The 22785-nt window shown below is 38.3% G+C and overlaps 2 protein-coding genes across 8 annotated transcripts; one reads left to right on the top strand and one right to left on the bottom strand.

The window, feature by feature from the left end:
• Positions 1-11477: 11477 nt before the first annotated feature.
• Positions 11478-16014, bottom strand: LOC124407298. The gene is made up of 6 exons (XM_046883311.1): positions 15733-16014; positions 13490-13988; positions 12970-13325; positions 12389-12642; positions 12122-12296; positions 11478-12030 (listed from the first exon to the last, which is right to left on the bottom strand). The coding sequence occupies exons 1-6, from the start codon at positions 15759-15761 to the stop codon at positions 11787-11789; spliced, it is 1557 nt and encodes a 518-aa protein (XP_046739267.1). The 5' UTR covers positions 15762-16014; the 3' UTR covers positions 11478-11786.
• Positions 16015-17505: 1491 nt separating this feature from the next.
• Positions 17506-20867, top strand: LOC124407302 (GTP-binding protein SAR1b). 7 transcript variants are annotated; one of them, XM_046883318.1, is made up of 6 exons: positions 17506-17656; positions 18106-18188; positions 19247-19372; positions 19870-19935; positions 20082-20317; positions 20587-20867. In XM_046883318.1, exons 2-6 carry the CDS (start codon positions 18146-18148, stop codon positions 20701-20703), a joined length of 588 nt encoding a protein of 195 aa, XP_046739274.1. In that variant the 5' UTR covers positions 17506-17656; positions 18106-18145; the 3' UTR covers positions 20704-20867. The 7 variants fall into 7 exon arrangements, with proteins under 7 accessions (XP_046739274.1, XP_046739278.1, XP_046739276.1 ...); XM_046883322.1 differs by lacking the exon at positions 19247-19372 and adding an exon at positions 19423-19542 and having other exon boundaries at positions 17507-17656; XM_046883320.1 differs by having other exon boundaries at positions 17537-17652.
• The last annotated feature ends 1918 nt before the right edge of the window (positions 20868-22785 follow it).

Genomic DNA, 22785 nt, shown 5'->3' on the forward strand with positions numbered 1-22785 from the left:
CGAAATACTGGAAATGTCCACGGATCGATACTACAAGGTATGACTCTTAGGGTAATTAATTATCGATTATTGAATATGGTAAAAGCTTAGTCAAGTATAATTGGGCCCTACAAATCAATAAGACTTTCTTTGATCCTATCAAGGAAGCCAAGATATGGACTCAATGGAAAAATTCTATATGAGAGATTCAAAATCGTGGCTTCAAATACCGGTAAATACGACTAGGCCTCAGCACACCCTTCTACCAGTGGAAGAAGTCTTTTGAAACTTGTTTTCCGGGGGTTTTTGGGGTCGGTGATGATGAATCGGTTATCAGAATTGCACAATGGCAAAATGAAGAATCTAAAATGGCCACGGCAATACTTGAAATTTTTGTAAAACTAGGCAGTTGATGTGAAAATCGTCACTCGAGGGTTTTTTGGGTCGCTGACTACGAATCCAAAATTGGAGAATGAAAGAAAAGAAAAATATGCATAAAGTAATAAAAACTCAACTATATTCTGAATAAAACTCACACCTAAATCCATAACTAAAACGAAACTGGCCAACTAAGCAGACTTCCCACCAATACCAGTCTGATGCCAATATAAATAAGTAGTGAAGTGAATTTATGATCAGTATCTTAATATGCTGGCGATCATTTCTCACCCTAAAGGAGTGGCAAATTCAAAGAATAACCTTCGCAATAGAATCGAAGACCTCAAAAACCCCGTCAGGTTCCCACACCCTACACAAAATTACTAATTTAAATATAATAACAAAATTAATTTTAAAAAACTGAAAATTTACCACGAATCACCCCTGTTTTCACCCTTAGGGAGTAATGAAATTAGGGAGCCAAAAAAAAACTCGGGTAATAATTTTGGAATAAATCTGCATAAGAGCGCACTAGGTACGAACACCTTGAAAACAACAATTTGGATATTTTTAGTGTTTTAGGTAATTCAGACCTGAAAACCTTCAGTAGATTCGCTGCTTTTGTCCATCACATCATGTATGATATAGAAGAACTATCAGCCTAAGGAAACGGACATATATATTACTGCATCTGCAACCCACACCATTGCGTTTTCTATTGTACAATCTTTTTAGACGAAACAATAAATTTATGCTATTACGATTATCCACCAGCAATTATTGTCATGTACGCTTCAACCTCTACGAATTTAACAAATATATTTACCGCTGATTAAATCCCATTCCTATTACTTGATTTGCTCGCAATGAAATGGGTTTTATGAATCCAATTGGAGTTTTCCTTATTTGTGTGTGTGATCGAAAGCACCGAGCAGTTAAACCGAATCTTTCCATTTCTCTGTCTCTTTTCTACTCGAAAGAGAAGAAATTATCGTAATTATCAGGAATTGAAAATACGAATTGCGACGCAAAGAAATCAACATAACTGTTTGTTCTAAAATAACTCGCAAGTGGATTAGTTTTGAAATATATTTTGAGCGCATCGACCGAATTCTCAAAATCGTCAAGAAGAATTTTATTCAAAACAAGAAGATACTTGTTTCGCATGAATTTGTTGCCATGTTTGTCTTGTCAGTCGGGTAAATATCTATATTCTATTTGTTTATCATGTATTGCTGGGAGATCCGAGTGGCAGTAAACTGCAATTTCGAGTGAAGTGTAAGTATTCGTTGATCATGTCATGAAAAAAAATATTTATCGACTTTGTCTGTGAAATGAAATGCTTAAAAAAAAAAAGTAATAAAGTAAAAGGGATCTAAAACACCTGACAAACCAAAACGAGCCGAGAGCTAATTCTCTAGAAATACACTCAACCCCGTAATTCTTCGATTATTACTCCACGTTTTGGGCAGCAACAGTGGGTACGACATGAATAAGAGATCATACACGGCAGTTTGGTTTTACGGTTATTGAACATGGCCATTTTACGATCGCATGAAAAGATAAGCATCGCTTCAAGCCAACCTCGTTGGCGACGAAAATGCTTTTCGCGTTGTACACCATTTATCGGGAAAAATTGGCCCGGCTTCAGGCAACAAATTTTTCCTAAGCGAATGAAGTCGATCGATTATACAAATTTCAATGCACTCAATGCAGCTTTGAAGTCACTTTGCATTTCCCTTTCGAACGATGTTTATGCTTGGTACGACTTTGGAATCGGTGGAAAAATTTGAATCTTCTACAACAGAGCGAAGAGAAAAAGCAAGTTGGTTGGCAGTCGTTTTCTTGCTAGTTGATTGAACTCTATAGATTTCCATTTTTTTCCACTACGGTACATGCATTTGTCAAAATATTGATGACATGCAGCTTCTTACCTGCGGCAATGTCTCACATTGATAATTCGGTGCCAGATTAACGGTAAACACGCGCAGTCTGAATATTCTTTAAAATTTGGACATTTCGGAAAAGTTTGAAACCTCATGGGTGGTGTGAACTTTGAGCTGATAGCGTCAGCTTTTCACTCGATGACGCAATTCTTTGTGTCATATTATGTAATCATAATATTCCCGATTCGTTCTGAATGTTCAGTGTAAGGCTCGTGCTCACTATTTGGTTCCTTTTTGCCAATCCATTCGTACCTCAATTTCCAAATCGCGGAAAGATCCATTATGTAATGCAAAAAACCCCGCAATAATCTTGTGGGAATTGGGAATCTTCAGTGGAATCGTCTGGATTTTTTATACGTTGTAGATCTTGGCATTATGAAATAAGTCTCCATAGGCACGACCCTCCGCTATGAATAGTTTGGGCTACATCTAGTATTTCTTTGTGTGAGAATAACTAAGAAAAAAATAATTCTTTCTAATAAATAAAACTTAGCCATTGTAACGACTTGCTCGTCGTTTATTTCCGAGCGGTAAGGAATATGTTCGTTTGGTCCAACTCCGCTTTTATACTTTGTAGTAACCGGGAAGGTGGATAGTGAGGGTTGACGATTCTGTATGTTTATCTGTATTAAGAGCGTTTTATTCGGAGAGTAGTGTTTAGTTCGAGAGGTGGATCAGAAGAGAAGTAGCGAGTCGAGAGCAAAGGGAGAGTCAGTGCAGAAAAGCAGGGTGCATAGTCAGGGTTCTGGGAACGAGAGGAGATAGTCAGGTGTGGACAGGATGTATCGGAGATAGTGTAGTCGGATGAAATGCAGAGTATCATTGATAAGTGGGACGAAGAATGAGCGGTGAGTGTGAAGAAGGGCTGAGCACGTAAAAGCCATGTAACCGGACATGGCCACTCTAAGTCTATGGACTCATCCGCTCTTCCGATCCCAATGATCTTACCTATAGACGACGTCATTTGGTGGGGCTTGTGCAAATAGATGTTTTTAGTTCATCGATGGAAAAATGGACATTAGAGAGTATAAAAACTGGGACCGCGTTTTAAATAAAACCTCCGTCAATTTGTTTATGCTGGATAAACATGCAATTATTATTGATAGATTGGAAGGTACCTAGGCTGCAATTGTATGTTGCGATTGTCAATGCGTTGATAGCAAAATAATCCACGTATCTAGATGTTGACTCTGGATAGATTTGACAGTCACTTTCATCATGGAGTATATTTAAATAAAGGGAGTACTAATTAGGAAAATCTACATTTTATGATAAACAATACTTGGAATTGTAGAAACAAGTTTCTGTACTCAGTTCAAAAATAAAAACGTCCTTTGTACAGTCGGCTCATGTAGTTAGTCGAAAAAGATGTGACGTTCTATGCGGGCTTTCTCTGTCAGAATGTAGGGGAATTAGAATTCGAATTTTTGATTCCATTAAATTTTTTATGGGTGATTACATCGAATAAGAAGAGCTTTTCCGATTTTTTTCGTTCATGTCTTCTTCAGTTGTGAATTTGTTAATTTTTTTTTTCGACAATCCACAGCTTCCCGAAAAATTGACCCAATGGGGTGTTTTTTTTTTTGTTTTTGATTCTTTTAAAATTATTATTTAAGAAAAAAAAGTACAAAAGACGTTTTTATTTTCAATTGTGGTATGATTTTTTTCATTTGAAGCTCAAACTTCACGGCTTTGAGAGGTTGGACACTATTTTTTTTTCTTACACATTATGCAGTCGAATTTATCGCGGGGTCACATCTCATTCTATTTTTATTTATTTATTTATTTTTTTTTTTCATTTTCAAGTTTCGTTCTGCAAAATAAGGCTTCTGTGTCAAATCAGCAGAAGATTTCATCAAATTTTGACTCCTTCTGGAACTTGTTCACTTAATTTTATTATTTTCAGTAGTAGCGACTATTTTTCACAAAATTTTCGCGAGTTGAATCCTGCTATCAATATTAAATAATCTGTCCATGTTGCGATGTTTTTTTCTATTAGAAAAGCATGCAATTGGTGAAAATTGTTGAAACTTGTCTTTACTTACGTGGATGCTATACCTATAGCCTATAGTTAGTCTTTATCGGTCGAATTAAATGTGATGTATTTTAATTATTATCGAAGTCTACGATTACGGAAAATTGTGAAAAGTGAATGTGACAGGGTTAAATGCACATGCAAAGTGCAACAACTATCTGTGCAGATTTTTTCTGTACAAAAATTTTTATCGACAAAACAATTCTCCCAATACCGTTAGTGAAATATGAAAAATTGTTTATTGAAAAACGTGAACATATTTGCAGCGATTTTTTTGTAAATTCTTCTATTTACAATTTAATTACCAATAATAGTGGAGGGTACTTTTACAAAATGATGAAAATGAAATCCTTGTAGTAAAGTAAATTGCAGCAATGAAATAAAACCTCCGTCAATTCATTTCAAACGACGTTGTTATACTCTCTTATGTCCATTTTTCCATCGAAGAACTAAAAACACCTATTTGCACAAGGTCCGACCAGGTAACATCGTCTGTAGGTAAGATCATTGAGTTTGGAGGAGGGGATGAGTCCATAGACTTAAAGTCGCCATATTCGGTTACGTGTCTAAGTTTTATTTATTAGAAATAATAATTTTTTTCCAAGTCTTTCTTGCACAAAGGAATACCGAGTATAGGATGAAAATTTTTCTAGCGCACAAACTATTCATAGCGGAGGGTCGCACCCATGACTGAGACTTATTTCAGAATGCCAAGATCTACAAAGTATAAAAAATCCAGACGATTTCACTGAAACCCAATTCCCACAAGATTATTGCAGGGTTCTTTAACTGTCACATCGATTCTTGCGCAAACTAACCAAGTCCAAATGCCATGAAAATAGCATAGATGAAATCGACAGCTAATCGAAAAATTTATGTTCTGTGGGGAGGAAACTGACGAGCGGTTGGTAAAATTCTCAAGAGCTTAAACTTTCGCGGTGGTGTAACCAAACCGCTCAAACTCGTAAATCAAGACGCCTTATCGGTGCGCAGGGTTATGGATATGCGTCATCCACCCCGAGCGATTATTGCGTCGACATCATATCGCAAGTACAAGACAAGCCACAAGAATCAGCGAGGAAGATCAGACTAATGCTGTGCCAGATTTCAAAGATCAGATGTCACGTTGTGGACAGCTTACGATGAGGAATAATTAACGCTGGATTTCCGATTTCCACGAACCCCGCGCAACGTAGGTGAGAACTAAATTTCATTCGACCAATGCAACGTCGAGTTAATTTTATACGGATTTCCTCGGAATTTCCAATACGCGGAACGCTGCGCCCGAATGGATATTGCCCAGCGAACCGTATCGACAACTTCTTGTATGTTTTTTTCATACTGAATGCGTAAAGGTGAAGGAATAAGTTTTCAGAAAACCAAGAGCAAAAAAGGCCTTTTTACTCAACTTTGAAAGACTTGTGAAAACTACGTTGATCGGGCGTGAATACAACAATTCTTTGATTCCTTCTTCACTGCTAAGCAATCGTGATAAACAACTAGAATTGAGCAGCAGTAAACAACCTGTTGTTCTACTCTTTTGATACTTGAGCCCTAAGGTGCAATAACAGTTTCACACGAGTTCGGCTGTTTTTGCTGATACGTATGCACACAATTATATTCTGGGAGCCGTGACGTCGTATTTCCGCATCCTGTTTTAAAATTTTATTGAACGTCTTCCGTTCACAGGCGTCTGACGTATGATGGTGATAAAAAAGTAACAAGTAAAGTCGTTTTTGAAGAAGATGTGGGGAGGATCATTAAAACACAATCTTTTTAGTTAAGTAAAAGAAACAACATTTAAAAAAAAAACACCCATATTACAAGAGAATTGATCAGTGGATCGAAAAATGCCATGTCTGTTTGGCAATGCATGATCAAAGGGAAATCAAAGTTGAAACAGAATCAAATATCGATTCAATATACCAAGAACAACGTGAGACAATACTAAGGTCCGCAGTAACGCGCAGTTCACTTGACATAGTATTCTCAACATTTTTTTTTACATGACATAAATATACATATTCGTATGTATTATGTGTAGACACGATCATTTGACACATCTAGAGATTATAAGAGAATTGCTTGAATTAATAAAGTGGCATTTCTAGTTTTCCTATTTTCTAGCACGACCGCGATGACGCGCATCTTCTACGAAACATCGATGCGTCCTAGCCATGAAAATTCTGATGTGCCCCCAGTCGATACATCTGCTGTTCCATGAATATTTCATTCCATTCGGTACATAATATGTGCGTGGGGTAAAATGTGGGTTCAGGAAAACGTTTCATACCTGGTACCATAATCACGGTATCACGTGAGAAAGCCACCCTTGAAGCGTAAACCTTCATCTTCCTTCCGCGAGGAAGTTGAACTGTACGAAACTTTTTCTTCCCGCTGTCTAAAGAAATTTTCTACAACATATTTCACTCTCTTTCACCAACTCCTTCGCATCCCTTCCTTTTGAGGCAGGAAGGCAATAGAGGAACGGAGTGAAATGTACCGGGAAAATTCCAAATGTACAACGCAGATACGTAATAATTACAGTGACGAAAACAACAACGATAGAATTTCAGGAAACAGTGGTGACCCAGTCTCTGTGAATAAAACAAGTCTGCACATCCTTTTTCTCGGAGGTTGGTTCAGTCGCGAAGACTGGGACGGAAAAAGGGGTCGTGGCCAGAGGCCAGTATCTATTCATGTGAATCCTGCCCTGTTTTACTCGTTGGCTTTTACGTTTTATCGGAAAGCCACGTGCCGTTGGTTGTCCGGATAACAACGTTACGCCATGAATCGTATCACCGCGAAATACGCGGCACCTTTTGGTACACATATGTACACGATAATAAATACGACCCGCTTTGAATTATTCGAAACTTGTTTGGAATTTTGGCGTTGAAGACGGTCGACAGGCGCCAAAAGTCAGGGGTGTTTTACCTTACATATTTACTTTACGTCACACGTGATCTTTCATTGGAAGAAACACTAAATTCCATCAACGACAAAGTGTTCATATGATGTTGAAAGTCGCCGTAAATACATCACTTACACACCGAGTGTTAAGCACAGTTCTCACGAGTTAATGCCATTCGTACAACTTTTGTGCTCAGGCTTGGTAATCATAAATCGTGTGACGGACAATCTTTTAACGCAAACTCATCAAGTTCAATGTTTTTATACGTTTCAAACCTCCTTATTAACCTGCCGCACCCTTTTCATCCTTGGCGAAAAGGTTGCTAATGACGCGAATTCACCATCGTGCCTTTACACTCCATCGAGATCCAAAGAGGTTTTTTATTTCATTCTAAGTCGACCAGATATTTATCTTTCAATATATATTTCGATATACCTGTGTATGGAATGGAGCTGAATCTGTTACGAGTTACTTAAAGCTACGTACCAAGAGTTCCGCGAGATTTAAATTCTCATCTATTTATATCCGCTTCGGTATATCTGCAGCGTAAGCTGAATAGTTTTTTTTGGCTGCAACTGTACCAAGCGACTGACTTGCAAAGGTATCTTACGTTTACGGAGGAAGACGTCTACTGCAAAGCTTGTCTCAATCCATAGGCAGAGAAGTTCTATAATTATTCACAAGTGAAAGACGATTCAATTAATTATTGGCTCGTTAATTAGAAAGATACGATACGTTGAAACAGTCCTGAGTTGATTAAATTAAGGCGTTTCAAATTGTTTTTACAATCTAATTAACGTGGTGTAATAATTAACATGCGCAACGGTGTCGAGTGTACGTGATTATCATTTTGCAAGTACGATTTTCGTACATTTTTGAATATCCTGCGAGGGCGTGACACGCCCAGTTATACTTTGTAATGTTAAAAGTGATGGATCTGAAAGGCCTTCCTTCGTGCCTTCCTTCCTTCCTTCCTTCCTTGGTTACCAACACCTCCCACTCGTTAAGCTTCGTCGTAAGCGGGGTACGTGGACCGCATATTACAACGATTTCATTTCTATGAGGAAAGATTTAGGCGACTCACGTGACGTACATACATAAAAAATATCAAACCATGATTCGCACGGAGTTCTTCAAAAGTTCCTCTTTTTTCATCACTCATTCCAAAAGTTCTCAATGAAAATCGTGACCCGTATTCCAAGACCAGAATATTCGGTATTTAATATTTATTCACTTCATGTTGCGCGAACTTTCACCTCAAAATCCGATAAATCCAATAATCACCCAACTGGTTTTGCGAATCCCCGAGTTCAGCCCATTTTACGACTACGTACTCGCTGTCTTCCGAACGTGTTGAATGCAATTTGGAACTAACGAGATGTGTTCAACGCACCGTGATCCTGCAGTTGCACTTGGTGGCTCTACGTCGAAGTTAGAGACTCAAATTACCCGGAGCAGTTCAGAAGTTTGAAACTTGATTACAAATGGCTGCTTTACGAAGGTCAGCTTTACCCGCCCTTTGGGGCCTAAGCCGAGAAGGGAACTCATGTTTATCAAGTAAGTAGACGGGTATATTATCATCAACGAATCCCAAGTTTACATCAAATTCTCAGGTCTCAGTAAATCGGGGATTGCATCGACCGAAAACTCGATGCATTACAATCTTGATCACAATTTTTGAAAACGCGAGCTCACTTCTCTCGCTCACATTTCTCGCAACAATGAATTTGCGACCGGGAAAACAATCAACTTGTTTGTTAAATCAAGAAGTGCCCGTAATTCTCAAGTGGATTGACTGTCGCTAATTAACGATGTATTGTTAGGTACACATACACGGGTCGTAAAAGCATGCCGTCAATCAATAACAACTGCAATTATTAGTATAGGGAATAAAAAACTAGATTGAAGTCTAGAGAAGCAACGTAGTTATTCTTGATTCGATTGGGTTGAAATGCTGATTTATATTCGAAAAAGGGTATTCTGATTGTGAATTGGACCCTACACCCTCGCTACGGTGTAGATAATAATATATTTCACCTTGATTGAAGGTACGGACGAAACAGTAAATTGTATCTGTCAACAAAGCGCCGCTGCTGTAAGCTTTCCGGCGTCTGTTATTGCGACAAGCATGCGTCGCATCAGCGAACGAATAGAAGAAGAAACACCGCAAGGACTAATAATTATTCGCGTCTGTTCGCCTGATTGTACTCAGATTATAACAAATTATAACAAATTCGGTTACTTACCGACTGCCGTGCATATCCCCAAAATCCTAGTTACCGGCGTCAATCTGCTTTCGGGTGGTCTGCTGTATCCCGTCATCTTCGAAGTATCACCCAGAAGCTCGAAGTCCTTCTCATCAGTCACCATTAAAAATTACCCGATCCCCCCTGACTCAGCGGGCAAAGCTCTAGCTACGATGGAACCAGTTTTCACTACGAGTTAACATCGCGATTTCGTCTTGGTTTATTTTTCCAGGAATAGTTGGGGTTGGGAAAGGTTCACGTTAAGCTCTTAACGCACCGCGAGTTCGCGCGCGACTGATCTTCACTCGTGAGGTTTCGAGCTTTCCCAACACCTCGCGCCGAAAGTTTGCGTCGGCGCTTTCCGCGAAGTTTCTTAACTTCGTTTGTCTTTCAGATGTCTCGTTGAAAGTCGCATTAGTCTTGTTTAACTTCATTTCACGAATGTTAGTTTCGAATTTTCATCTCCCTTGCGTTTGCACAATTTGATCGTATGATTTCCTCTTTGAGAAAAGCGATTCTGTCTAGATACGGATAAAATGAGCCCATCATCGAAGCGTGTCACGAAATCCGCAATTAGGTTTGAGGGATGGGCGGTATAATTACGTTGCATCGACGAAAAGAGGAAATACGCAGTTGGTCGCATATACGATTTTTTATTCCGAAGATACTCACAACGCGTGTGGTTTACAAAAATATACTGTATACATTTATATCGGTTAAGTGATTTGATTGCATATTAAAATAAAAGGGTATACGCGATCTTCGATAATTTCGAATAAGCGATTTTTTTTTAACATACTTTGTGACTATGCTGAATTTGATCGTGTTCTATAATTCAAATTACTTACATCAGAAGTGTGAATTTCACTAATGGATTTGAAACACTTTTCACCGGTTGTAAAAATTCATTTCATCTTTCAAAATATCGTTGAACTGTTTGCCTCTTCTAGTGCCTGAAAACGAGCTGTTACATTGCTACTCGACAAGGTCTTTTAAGGGTCTTTTCAAATAAATATAATAAGTTCTAAAGAGAAAGAATTTTCTCGGTAAAAGTTATCAAGTACCGAGGAAATGTTTTTCTGAAAAAACGGAACGTTACGTACGTTTTTCACATCGATGAACCCCCCAAATCGAGGAATGCGCGATATCCTGATCCACTGAACTCGAACATCCCCAACTCCATGTGCTTTGCTACCATTAGTAACGACAATCAATCAATCGAGCTGACATATATACGTACAAAAAGCTCTCTCTACACCCCAATAAACATACATACATACATACATCCGGACCGTTAATGCCAGTGTTTGCGGCATCGGTTCGTTGACAAAGCGCACACACATATTACGGGAATGTTTGTCTTCATCTTTTATCCACTCGAAGCTTTTTCTCTCTATCTCCCCCACTGACTCCCCGTAATAAACGGACAACGGACATACAGACCCGCCTAAAATACACTTGTGTACGTACAACACACAAATGCTAGGCGTTCTATTTTTGCCAAGGCTGCAGGCAAATAGGCGAGAAGCAGAAACGCATCTCGAGCAGTTCAAGTTGGCTTGTTATCAGATTCGTTAAGTTGCCAGTGCTATTTTCATAAATTTATGCCCTGGAATATTTCTATTAAAAAACTGTCGTGAAGCAAAGGAAGTGCAAATATTACGGTTATTCGGATGCAGTACTAAGAATGCTCGGTTGAGGCTAATTTCCCATCGTCCGCACTCATCAATAACAATCGTCCAAATCTCTTTATTTTGCTTTGGTTGTTTTTTCTTTTCATGACTGGAACAGTTCTAACCGGGATATACGCACATGCACTTGCAAAAAATCTGTTCAGATCCGATCAGACTAACGGTATAAAGAAATTCATCCGTAAAGCCTAGAAGAGTTCTTATCATTTCACCTTCTTTTCGCGGACGGCCGCATTTGTTATCAATGCATTTAACCTAAGTCTGCGGTATCTGCGGTAAAGTAAGATGAAATGAATACATCTTATCTACATCTCGTATTCGTATGCCAAATCAATCACGGCATCTTATCAAACACGGCGAGGTGTCTAGTACGTGCGATAATGAGCTGCTGTACTATCCGATTAGCTCGGAATAAATTTTGGTCCCTTTCGTTCAACGTAACTCCGCCGACGACCTTATTTCACGATCATGGCCAGTAATTAAACACATATATTTGTACGAATTCGAACAATTCCTAATGAATTTCGTGCTTTTTTACGATAGGCGTAACGCTGTCGGTAAATTTTTCATCACACGGTATAATAGCGTTCGAAAATCTCATCTCGCGTCATTATTCTTTACTTTATTTCCTATCTTCTTAACATTTCGCGAGCTGAACTCCCATCCAGCGCTCGTCACGTTCATCCTCGATTTTTGCCTCACTATTCGCTTGCCGTGAATTTCGAGGCATGTTCTCTCAGCAGCTCGATTCGCGAGGGGGGATATCGGCATTATTTCACGAGGGATAGGACTTAATGAGTTCCGACTTCTTCTCGGCTGGCTGAAGGACGTTGCCAACGATCTGGAATAAAAATTATCCTACTATCAACCTCAGCTTAAAGTGAGAAAGTGCAAATGTCGCCTGGAGTAAAAATTTCATCCACCGATTATACCTGCGCTGGCTACTCGGAAGCCTCGTTATGTCGATCGGAGCCAACTTGACGTTCTTCGGCCACACAGTCGGACAAACCGGCGTTTGCCAAGCGGAATGAACTTGCGGTATCTCAAGGAGACCAACTCGACGAGCCGAAGTCGTTTTGAAACCAGAATTAACGCTCCTGGCGGATCCTGGAAATTACAGAGACGAGGAAATGTTATATAGTTTACTCCAAGTTCTTGCAAAATATTTTTACCGGAGATAATCAGCATATTTTACTCACTTTGCCCTAGCGAAGATTCGAGAGACAGTCTCATCGATGTCAGAGGCGTTGATTTCAGCGTCGAAAAGCTCTCTTTAGTGCTCGTCGCAAACGGTACCGGACTGACGATTATTTTTTCAGTAAAAACTGTCCCGAGTGCATTTCTGGGCAGCTGTGGCGTGTAAAGACGGTCTGTGTTCGCCGAAACACAGTCAGAAGTCCTCTCTCTCATATTTCTTTGCCTCCGAGCGGATATTGGCATGATGCTTCCTTTACTGGAATGTTGTAATTTTATATTAGACTAATGATGCGATTGAAAGTGGCGCTGAATTCCGTTGACTTAATAGCCGGTAAACAGAAAGAGTAGGTTTGATGACGTGAGAAAAGCTTCTCACGTTTGTCCAATCTTTACATGAGTGATTGAAGCATTTAATATCAAACCTTGAGGTTGTTGTATTGCATCAATGGTTTCTTTCTACGTCACAGATTCTCCAAATTTTAAACAACATGACGAGGAATTAACTATATGAAAAATAAAGTGAAGGAGAAAAATACCTTGAAATAAATTGTAAATTACTTTCGTTTCGAATCAGGCAACCTACCCAACGGAGAATCTTGTCGCAGATTTTTCAGCGTGGAAACTGTTTTTCCGAACTTCCGGCAGACATCCAGACACTTCAAGAGCGTCGCTAGATTCCTCCCTCTCGTTTTTGTGCAATTTTGAGTTCCGATGGGTTTGGCCGACGAACTCGTTCGCAGTTCTGTGATTCCCGAGGGGATTTCTACCGCTGTAAGTTGGCGCCGGAGTTATTCTCAGCACAGCGTCCAAGTTCTGACTCAACGATTCGTCGACTTCGTTGTCCGCCAATAGTTGGGCACAAACAAAGTCTAGAATCATATCAAGAACTTCGTTCCGCGTCTCTTCCCGGTTGCGACCATCCGAAGCATCTTCCTCACCCTGTTTTAACGGTAGCGCGCATGCCATCAGAATAGGATTTATTCAAACAGTATATACCGCATGAAAGCTTTCGAAACGAATCAGTTCAACGTGTGAAAAAAGGGCAACAATTTTCCATCTTAATTTAACGCGGATAATATGAATATTATAAACTGCTGACTCACATTTGTCGGCACTTTGTGCTCTTCGATTATTTCTTCGACCGTCGAGGGAGCCTCTTTTTCTTTCACGTCAACGGGTGCCAAGTTGTCGCTGTTAGCATCGACTACCTGACGCCTCTGCAATCCCTTGCCGATAACTCGCAGGTGAGGAAGTTGAGTTCTCCACTGTATGCATTCGCTCCGCAAGCTCTCTGATGTAACTTGGTTATCCTCGTCGTACAAAGTTCTCTCCACAGCTTCCCACTGGTCAATTACTTTCTTCGTTGCAACTTCTTCCATCTCTTCCGGCCAAGATATCGACGTGCCGCTGCTGCGACGATCCCAGCTCCAAGAATCGTCCTCTGCTTTTGCCCACGGATGATGCGACATATTCGCAGCGCTTTTGGCGAACGGTTTTTGCGCCGGAACCATGGGACAATGATTTTTGAAACCATTTTCTTTTTGTTTCTGCACTGTCATGTCCGTCGGGAGTTCGGGGTGCTTCAATTTCTCTGTCAGTGGTCTGGTCAAAAATTTCATATTTTTATTTAAAATTGAGTTTGAAATTGTATAGACTTTCGATGATAAACTAGATCTTATCGAAATTGGGATGGTCGACGAATATGTCTGGACTCTCAATGAACAAGAAATGATCCGAACAAGATTTAAAATGTGTAGCTTTGATTATGAGTATACCTAATAATCCCGATTTTGTCCTAGCTTTACTAAAATTTCCCCAAATTATTGCTCCAATACCAATCTTATTCCTCTTAGCAAGTATATTCCAGGAATAGGTATTATTAATTTGCCAGTGATTGACAATATTATAAGATGGTAAATAACTAGTTTCATTCGAATCTGATATTGCTTCAGAAATCAATAAATCCAATTTCAGCTTTATAGCTGCCGTTTTAACATATCAGCGGGATTAGTTCACATGATTTCGATAATATTCTCACATTTGTTCCAAAACACGGCTATTCATTCACTATCAGAGTTTGGTCACGATTATCTTTGACATCATGAAGCCAGCAGTGACTCGAGAAAAAAGCAAATCTAAACAAATAATTAACTCATACCGATAATTGCTTGATAATTTAATTACTGATACTGCGACGAAAAGTTTCCAATGTATATATGTTATATACAGCGTGTGATATGAAAACTTTGAGTTTTGAACTTTGAATTTCGAATGCTATTCCAGTCCTAAAAAGTAATTCCAAAAGTACATTTTCAATGCTCATATTACACTTTCTATGCATGAGACTACACAAGTTTAATTCTCATGATTGTGTTAATCCGTACACAGTCTATGATCTTCTGCACGTGCTATTAGAGCGCGGGAAAAGCCGTGCTTAACGCAGACAAATGTGTGTACAGCTGGTCTCAGTGGCTGGAAAGTTTCATAGTCACGCAAATCGCGTAGCGCCAACGAAAACGTATGCTGATATTTCTCATCTACATGTTCGATCGCTCGACTTTCCTCAGACATAAGTATTCATTAACTGCCGACAAGAGTTCTAACTCTTACACGGCACGGGAAAACTACATGATTTTATTATTATTATTAATGAAATGTATGTGAATGTTGGAATTTTATTTCGCAATCACGTTACGTATAATATTTTCAATTACAGCTGTTATGTACGTACAAGCATACAAATATATAATCTGCAGTGCACTATACTCATCACATGTTGATTACCTCAAATTGTGACTGACATTGAAAGGGTATTTGAGACGGACTTATACATGGGACAGAATTTACGGTTGAAGCATGTACCAATAGCTGCTGAATTGAAGAAATGAAGCAAATTTAAACAACTCGCAGCTTCGACTCGAAGGTCACTGCGAACATTGTCGACCTCAATTACGGTAACATGATATGAAAATGAGATATATTACTCTCGGCTATGTAAATTGCAAGTCGTAGCATAAAGCTCGATCAAGGTGAAACGACGGTATGATGATTATCATTCATAGTTGTTTATAAATCCAGTTGTAAATCGATATTGGCAATAGGTTATACACGTAGATACGTGAATTTGATATGGGTCAGGGGTTGGATAAAAACTTTTCTTGCAAATACACACCTGTGCACAAATACGATTAGTGCATGCGACAATCAGAACGACAACTTTGGCCAAAGAGTATTTGATTCTATGTACCGTACTGATTTTAATAGTTGCGGTACAATATTTAACATCGGATAATAGTTAGCTTACAAACAGCGAGAAGAGTGGATCAAAGTGAATCATGTTACGTACACGCTTCTTTTTGATGTCTTCCTATGCATTTCATGCTTCTTCGTCGCGAAACGTCAACGCCGAGGCAGGTGTTCACAAGCGTCATAAGAATTATTGATTATTTCATTAGCGGCCAGTTTTATACTTCTGCATGTGATGCGATGGGAACTTGAATTGAACATCTTACTATTGTAACGTGTAAACAGACTTTTCTAATCTAATATTCTAAACGCGATTGTCTTTGATTTTGGAGAAAATGAACCGCTTGCTGGAGCAAATGCGTGAATTCTCTCGTGCTTGTTTTGGGCTCATTGCGCGTGCTTCAAAATGGCCGCGCTCTGCCACCTCGCAGCCGTGTTTGGAGCTTCTTATATGCCGATGGTTTGGAGCCAACACAGTGATCAGCACACGAGCTGTATTATATATGTTGCTCCGTGGCTGTGTTGTGCAATTTCCAAATGACGTTCATACCACGCAGTCGACTCATGGAATCGGCCGATCGAGGAGGCGCTGAAATTTAAAATAATGGCCGTAGGCAGCTTCTTTTCGACGCCCTGATTGGCGGGAAAATTTGAAAACTGCACGGCAAGCGGCTTCACCCTTTGGAAAAGACATTTAAAATGTGTCCTACGATACATTTTTGGACCTTAAAAACATATCCTCACATTCAATTTGAAAGAATTCTTCTTCATGCAAAAAATTGCATACGCTGCAGCATTGTTTTTTTTAAATTAGTATTGGTTTTTGGAAGCAAAAAAAAAAAAATTGAAAGGCACTCCATGAGAGATTACTGAATGTTCCTAGAGATAGTGAACTAAATGAGAAATTATGTTATTGCTATTTTTTAAACTTCTGCGGACTATTATTACGCGATTACTTATGTAATGGGTTACAAAAGAAAAAGTTTTTTGATCATTGTGCTGTCTGACGATCGTCTCAATAGATGTATCCCCAACAACGTCAATATTCGTTATAAATTCAGTTCGATCGGTTATTATTTAAGATAATATTTGAGATATGAGCGTGTCTGGCCTTTTATATAAAAAAAATGATTTATCTATTACATACATTAGTTGGTTTCAGTATCATTCGGATTTTAGACAATGACCCACAAGAATTTCCTTTATTTTTTGTGAGTCAAGTTTAATTTTCAATGATACACTATTTGCATGACTTGTGCCGTTGACTGAAGAATATATTTTTTTGTGTTTATATACGTATTTACATGTACGTACAAGAGGTGCAGAATCCGGTTGCTGTTCCAAGTTGAAACGAGTTCGGGAATTATTGCAGTCCTCTATTCAAAACAAACGTGCATTGCACCGCTGTTCAAATATAACACGTAAGAATTTTCGTTCCAATTTCAAAACCAGAATTGAATATATTGAGTACTTGATTCGAAAACCCAGATATAATGCGTCGACTGTGTCAACCGCGATGTAATGCGGGTCTCGAAATGCAGGCGTTTGAAAAATCATACTATTTTGATGTATGTACAATCGTACATACATTATTCTTAATCGAATACCTGACTGAGTTCACAATTCTTCAGAACATATTCACCTGAGTCTCAACGGGTACATAAACATTGCGAATGACTCAAAATACATAATTAAAGACTATGTGCGTAATATTGAATTAAATTATAGGCGTACGTAGCATATTCTTATTTGCGAATAAAACGCTCTACACTTTAAGTGCAGGCACCGTAACGTTGTAACTGAATTTATTTGATAATAGCATTGTGAATAATTTATTCGTTCGGTATCGCAGTTCAAATATCCCGCCGTGTTTGTAACGGTGACTTGACAATATGGCCGCCGGAAGTGGACGTCACCTAGTGCCAACTGCCAACTGATTTGGCTCCCCCCTGAGCTGTAGACGTTTCGTTGAAAGAAAGTGATTATTCACTGTTTTCTAGTGGTTCCGCACATTTTTCTCTTAGGTATGTTAAGTTTTATTGTTCAAAATAAATTCACGACGTTTGCGTCCAATGTCAAACGAGATTTGATGCATCTTTAATTGTTGTCAAAAGCAACTGCGCGACGAATAAGCGTGTTATTTTTGGACCACGTCTTGTGGGCTAGCGTAGTGTTCTTTTGTACATTTCAGTATTTTTTTCTCCCTCTTTCTTGGACAGCAGTTCGATCCGTATAATAGTTAATTTCAGAAGCTATCCATTCCTATTTTATCGCAATTATTCTTCACCAATTTGCATCTCGTAATCTGCTTTAAAAACGGTCACGTTGATCTTTCGAGTGAATGATAAGACGGAATTTCGTTTGACGTACGCACACACTTCTCTTTTCACAAGGTTAAGCTCATACGTACGTTGCTATCTTATTAAGAACTTTATACTATTTTCACTAGTCATCATGTTTCTTATTTTTGCAGAGTCATTTAGCAATTAGCACGCGTAAACGCCACACACAAAATGTTCATTTTGGATTGGTTGACGGGGGTTCTTGGTTACCTTGGTAAGCATATTTAATACTAATAGCTTTTACAAATTCCAGTTAACGCAAAACTTATTTGTGCTCAAGCGCAAATTTACAAATGCGTACGAAATGCTCATTATTCGATCGGTGACCCAAACCACATAACTGTCCGCTTTTGGGTCTCGCATCTACTATTTTTAAAACCATCAAAATACCATCTCCAGGTGACTAAAGTTTACCTGTGAAGAAGGTGATGCCACCAATACTTGTAACACATCCTTACTTAATTTCGTGGCTGAAGTTACAAACACCTAACCTGAATGTTCTTAAGAGCCGTACCACGATTCATTTTGTGTCATTGTTTCAAGAAAATTAACCAGAGATTCTGATCCAGCGTCACTGATCGAGATATATTCTTTTGTCTTTGTCTATTCTGAAGCCAAAAAAATTAATAACAAATTGACATGGTTGTTGCCGTTGGTGGAAAAACGAGATGAAATCTTAAAGAATGTCACAGAATACAAACTAAAAATATTATTCAGGAAGGTGAATATAACTACTTTTCATCACTTTGTATCTTATTCCATTGTGTTTGTGGCTTTTACCTAATATGAGCTTTTGAATACTGTATCATCAACCGACCAACCAGCATATTAATAAAAAAAACTCGTTTACCTTGGCATAAATGTAAATTCTTTATAATAAATTGCACTACAAACGGCCTTGCTAAATGAATTTATTAATACATTTTTCTTATATATCATCGTTATGTGGGAATAATGCCAAAAACTCATGTTGTGCACGCAGGAATAGATTCCCACAAATTGGGCAGTTCATCGCCATCGGATTTGAGTTGCAAGCAGAAATGATCTATAATTCAAAATCAAATTCGTTTTTTCTATCATCTTCTGATCTATCTCCCGTATTTAAGAGTCACAAAAATAGTGGAATTATGATGTTTTTATAGATGACCGCCGCTGTTAAAAAAGTAGTTATTCCGTCACTTATAACCATCCGATAAAATTTTGATTTTAATCTGATTATACCGTGAATCATAAGTGATAAGCCGAACAAAAAGAAAGACCTGAGTTTCGTAGGTTTCTCTGTTCCTGTCTGTCGTGGGAGATTCGCCTTTCTTGGGCTGCCTAACTCTGGCCGGCGTTCACTGCTAAATGCTGTCCTAAACGAATGTCTAATAGATCCAGTAGAAGCCACGTTACAACGTAAGTCAGTTAAGAACAAATGCATGACGTTTGTCTGTTTCAATTCACAGGGCTTTGGAAGAAAAGCGGGAAGCTACTGTTCCTTGGTTTGGACAATGCCGGCAAAACGACGTTACTTCACATGCTCAAGGATGACCGGCTCGCCCAACACGTGCCTACGTTGCACCCAAGTAACTAACCCTACAACTAACCCAGAGATTTAATTTGTAATAGTACTGTATGTTAATGGTGTCGAAACACTCAAACTGCCACTGCTATGCATAGAACATAATTGTCTCAAGAATGAAGTATTTTTGTCCACTTGCGAAGAGACGTTTATAAATTGAAGTTGATTTTCCACGTGCACAGCAGGACAAGTATATTATTGAAGAAAAACAAAGCTAGAAATTTTGTTATAAATTTACGCAATGACTAACGAGTACACGCCGAGTTTAGACAACTTGTTAATATGTTATGTAATCAATTCATAGTATTAATCAATGATTGTCTGTTTTCAGCCTCTGAAGAATTATCTATTGGTAACATGAGATTTACAACCTTCGATCTTGGTGGGCATACTCAAGGTAAAGACACAAAGCCTTTGTGTCACTGAAGTTTTAAAATTTCACTAATAAACAAAAATTAGTTTTTGTTGATACAGTTCTAATTCTATTCAAACACCTCAAGGTATACGAATCTACTCATGTAATTCACCAAATATCTGTTACAGCACGTAGAGTATGGAAAGATTACTTTCCTGCTGTTGACGCGATAGTTTTCCTGGTCGATGCCAGCGACAGGTCTCGGTTACCTGAATCCAGAGCTGAACTCGACGCACTTTTAACTGATGAGCAGCTCAGTGCTTGCCCCGTCCTTGTATTAGGTAACAAGATTGACAAGCCAGGTGCTGCCTCGGAAGATGAGCTTAGAAACTTCTTCAATCTTTATGGTCAAACTACGGGAAAGGTGAGTAACTAATCATGTAAAATAAATATAACGTGGTAAACATCTTGAAAGATAATTTTTTTTATGCTCTCAAATTTGAGCCCATTTGAACCGAGCAGAGATCCTAATTTTTGATGTTATGCTTTGTAATATTCGCGAATGCAGTAATAGAAATTGTATCTCCAAAAACTTGAGCATGACGAACTGGTCTTTGAGAATAAACGTTATGTTGACCCCGATAAGACCAATCTTTCTCACTCATGTGATACATAATAAATTAATATTATTAGGGAAAGGTAGCGCGCAGTGATATTCCCGGACGTCCGCTGGAGCTTTATATGTGTTCGGTGCTGAAGAGACAAGGATATGGGGAAGGTTTCCGCTGGCTAGCCCAGTACATCGACTGAGCACGTGAAAACAAAATGTAATATCACTGACTCCCGAAAACTTCCTCTCTTTTCTACTCGAAAGGTTGTCTTTGTCTTGCGATTTTCATTCACCCAAATGCGTCACAATGCAAAATAATATTACGGTGTAAAGAAATTATTTTTAACCCTTCTTTAATTGATAATTACCTAACTCGTTAACAATCTTGAAGTAATGGGTTACATCCAGGCAAACTATTTAGATGTAACCCACCTAGCAATGGTTGTCCATTGAATGTTTTCGGAAATACTTACCTTCTAAATCCTTTGAAAATGCATGCAGAATGTTATGAGTTGAATTTTAATTGGAGATTTATTATTTGAAGAAGTTAGTAGTCCCCGCTTTGGATGAATTCCCAGTTACAATAATCTCAGAACATTCTAATTCACTAAAATATACTTCGATAATAGAAAACAAAAAATAAAACAGTATTCGAAGAATATTCATGACGTGCATATTGTTTTCGAACGGTCATTCTATGAATATTCTATACATATTTTGTGCTAGCAGGCAAGGAATATCTTCCGCTTGATCGAGACAACACTTCTGGTATAATAGAAAAAAACGTTTGTCACCCTGCCCTAAAAACTTTCTGAATCCTACAGACCTCCCAATGTTCTATCCTATAGACTTACATATTTCAGTGCTATGGGATACTGTAACGCTCGTACAATGCGATATAAACCATTTTGATAAATAAAGTACGGAAAAAAATAAAGTGTCTATTTAAGAATAGTAGATTTCTTATAAATTATTTTGTTCTGTTGAGTGGTCCTTACAGAAGTCAAAGTTAACATCATTTCGAGGAACATTAAAACAGGATCAATCATTAATCAACTTCACCGCTGAGTTTCCAAATTTTGGTATACTTTACTTGTTTTTACTATAATTCCAGTATTCAGAATACAATACGTGTAAAATTTTTGAACTAGTATACGCATTGCACATGCATTGTCAGTTCGACAGCATCAAAACTTTTCGTGGAAACTCTGTGAAGTGTATCATAACCAGACGTTAGACAATTTTTGTAGTTATAATAATGAAAACTTAGGAAAAATTCAATTTACTCAACCTTCTTAAGTCTCTCATAGAGACAATAAATTTTTAATTAGCAGTTTTTAATATAATAAGACAGTCACATCATTTGTCCCCAAACATCTACTTTAGTACAAGAAATGCTCTTTTTGGTTTCTCAATAATATGGGTAGACGGATGCTGTAGTTATGTTTATAAATGCCAAACACTATTGAATTATAGCAATTAATTCCATTAAAACCTAGCAACGTATTTCCAAATCCAAATTATAATGTGATAAATTAGAGTTAGTAGTTTGGGGACTGCTGAGTTCCGCATTCCTCATTCTCATAACAACGTTGGGATTACACAGAAACGATCTCTCGAAGCAGGTCCATCCGGCTGGCCTTGCGAATTGAAAAACAGCTTGCAGCATTTAATGCAGGGCACAAGTCACCTTTATTACTTCAGAATGCGCGCTCCGAGAGATCCTGATGGTATAGTAGTGATGAATGCATCAGGCAAAATGTTAACATGCCGAAAAAACGAGAAATACACACTCTAGTTTACTATTATGCCGACTGTATTGAGAGCGTTTGACAATGCTGGTTTTCTAAATATCAGCAATACCTTGCACAATTGCATCGAGTTTACTTTATGTCATAATATTTTCAATGTATGTAATTAGGTAATGATGCATTTTTTCAGTACTAGGTATAAAACTATAGTAATCGTATGGCCTTATGAATAAAAATGTACCAATTGCTAAAAGTGAAGATTGATTATTGAGAATCAAAAGGTTAAATTTTTGAAATGATAACTTAGTGTGGTAACTAGTAATGGTTTTGAAATAATCGATTGCACTATAGTTATCGAGATTGGCCTGCCTCAAAAATCTTCACTTTCGAATTCCGCTGTTACTTACTATGCGCAGTTTTACCATTAATACCGCTTTCTTTCAACGAAAATGTGTAGTAAGCAATTCATGAAACATGTTATAACCTTAGCTGTAACCAATGTTTTCTCCACTCAGCTTTCATTTAATTCTT

The sequence above is a fragment of the Diprion similis genome, chromosome 6, assembly GCF_021155765.1.
Source record: "Diprion similis isolate iyDipSimi1 chromosome 6, iyDipSimi1.1, whole genome shotgun sequence".
NCBI classification, from domain to species: domain Eukaryota; kingdom Metazoa; phylum Arthropoda; class Insecta; order Hymenoptera; family Diprionidae; genus Diprion; species Diprion similis.

What these genes read in the sequence shown, in the direction of transcription:
- LOC124407298 (XM_046883311.1), bottom strand. Translation starts at nt 15,761, where the DNA reads ATGCATAGGAAGACATCAAAAAGAAGCGT. An exon ending in AGCACAAAGTGCCGACAAAT is followed by an intron (nt 13,326 to 13,489) that starts GTGAGTCAGCAG and finishes CCGTTAAAACAG; the next exon opens with GGTGAGGAAGATGCTTCGGA. An exon ending in CGAATCTTCGCTAGGGCAAA is followed by an intron (nt 12,297 to 12,388) that starts GTGAGTAAAATA and finishes TGTAATTTCCAG; the next exon opens with GATCCGCCAGGAGCGTTAAT.
- LOC124407302 (XM_046883318.1), top strand. Translation starts at nt 18,146, where the DNA reads ATGTTCATTTTGGATTGGTTGACGGGGGTTCTTGGTTACCTTG. An exon ending in GGGGGTTCTTGGTTACCTTG is followed by an intron (nt 18,189 to 19,246) that starts GTAAGCATATTT and finishes TGAGTTTCGTAG; the next exon opens with GTTTCTCTGTTCCTGTCTGT. An exon ending in TCTTGGTGGGCATACTCAAG is followed by an intron (nt 19,936 to 20,081) that starts GTAAAGACACAA and finishes TATCTGTTACAG; the next exon opens with CACGTAGAGTATGGAAAGAT.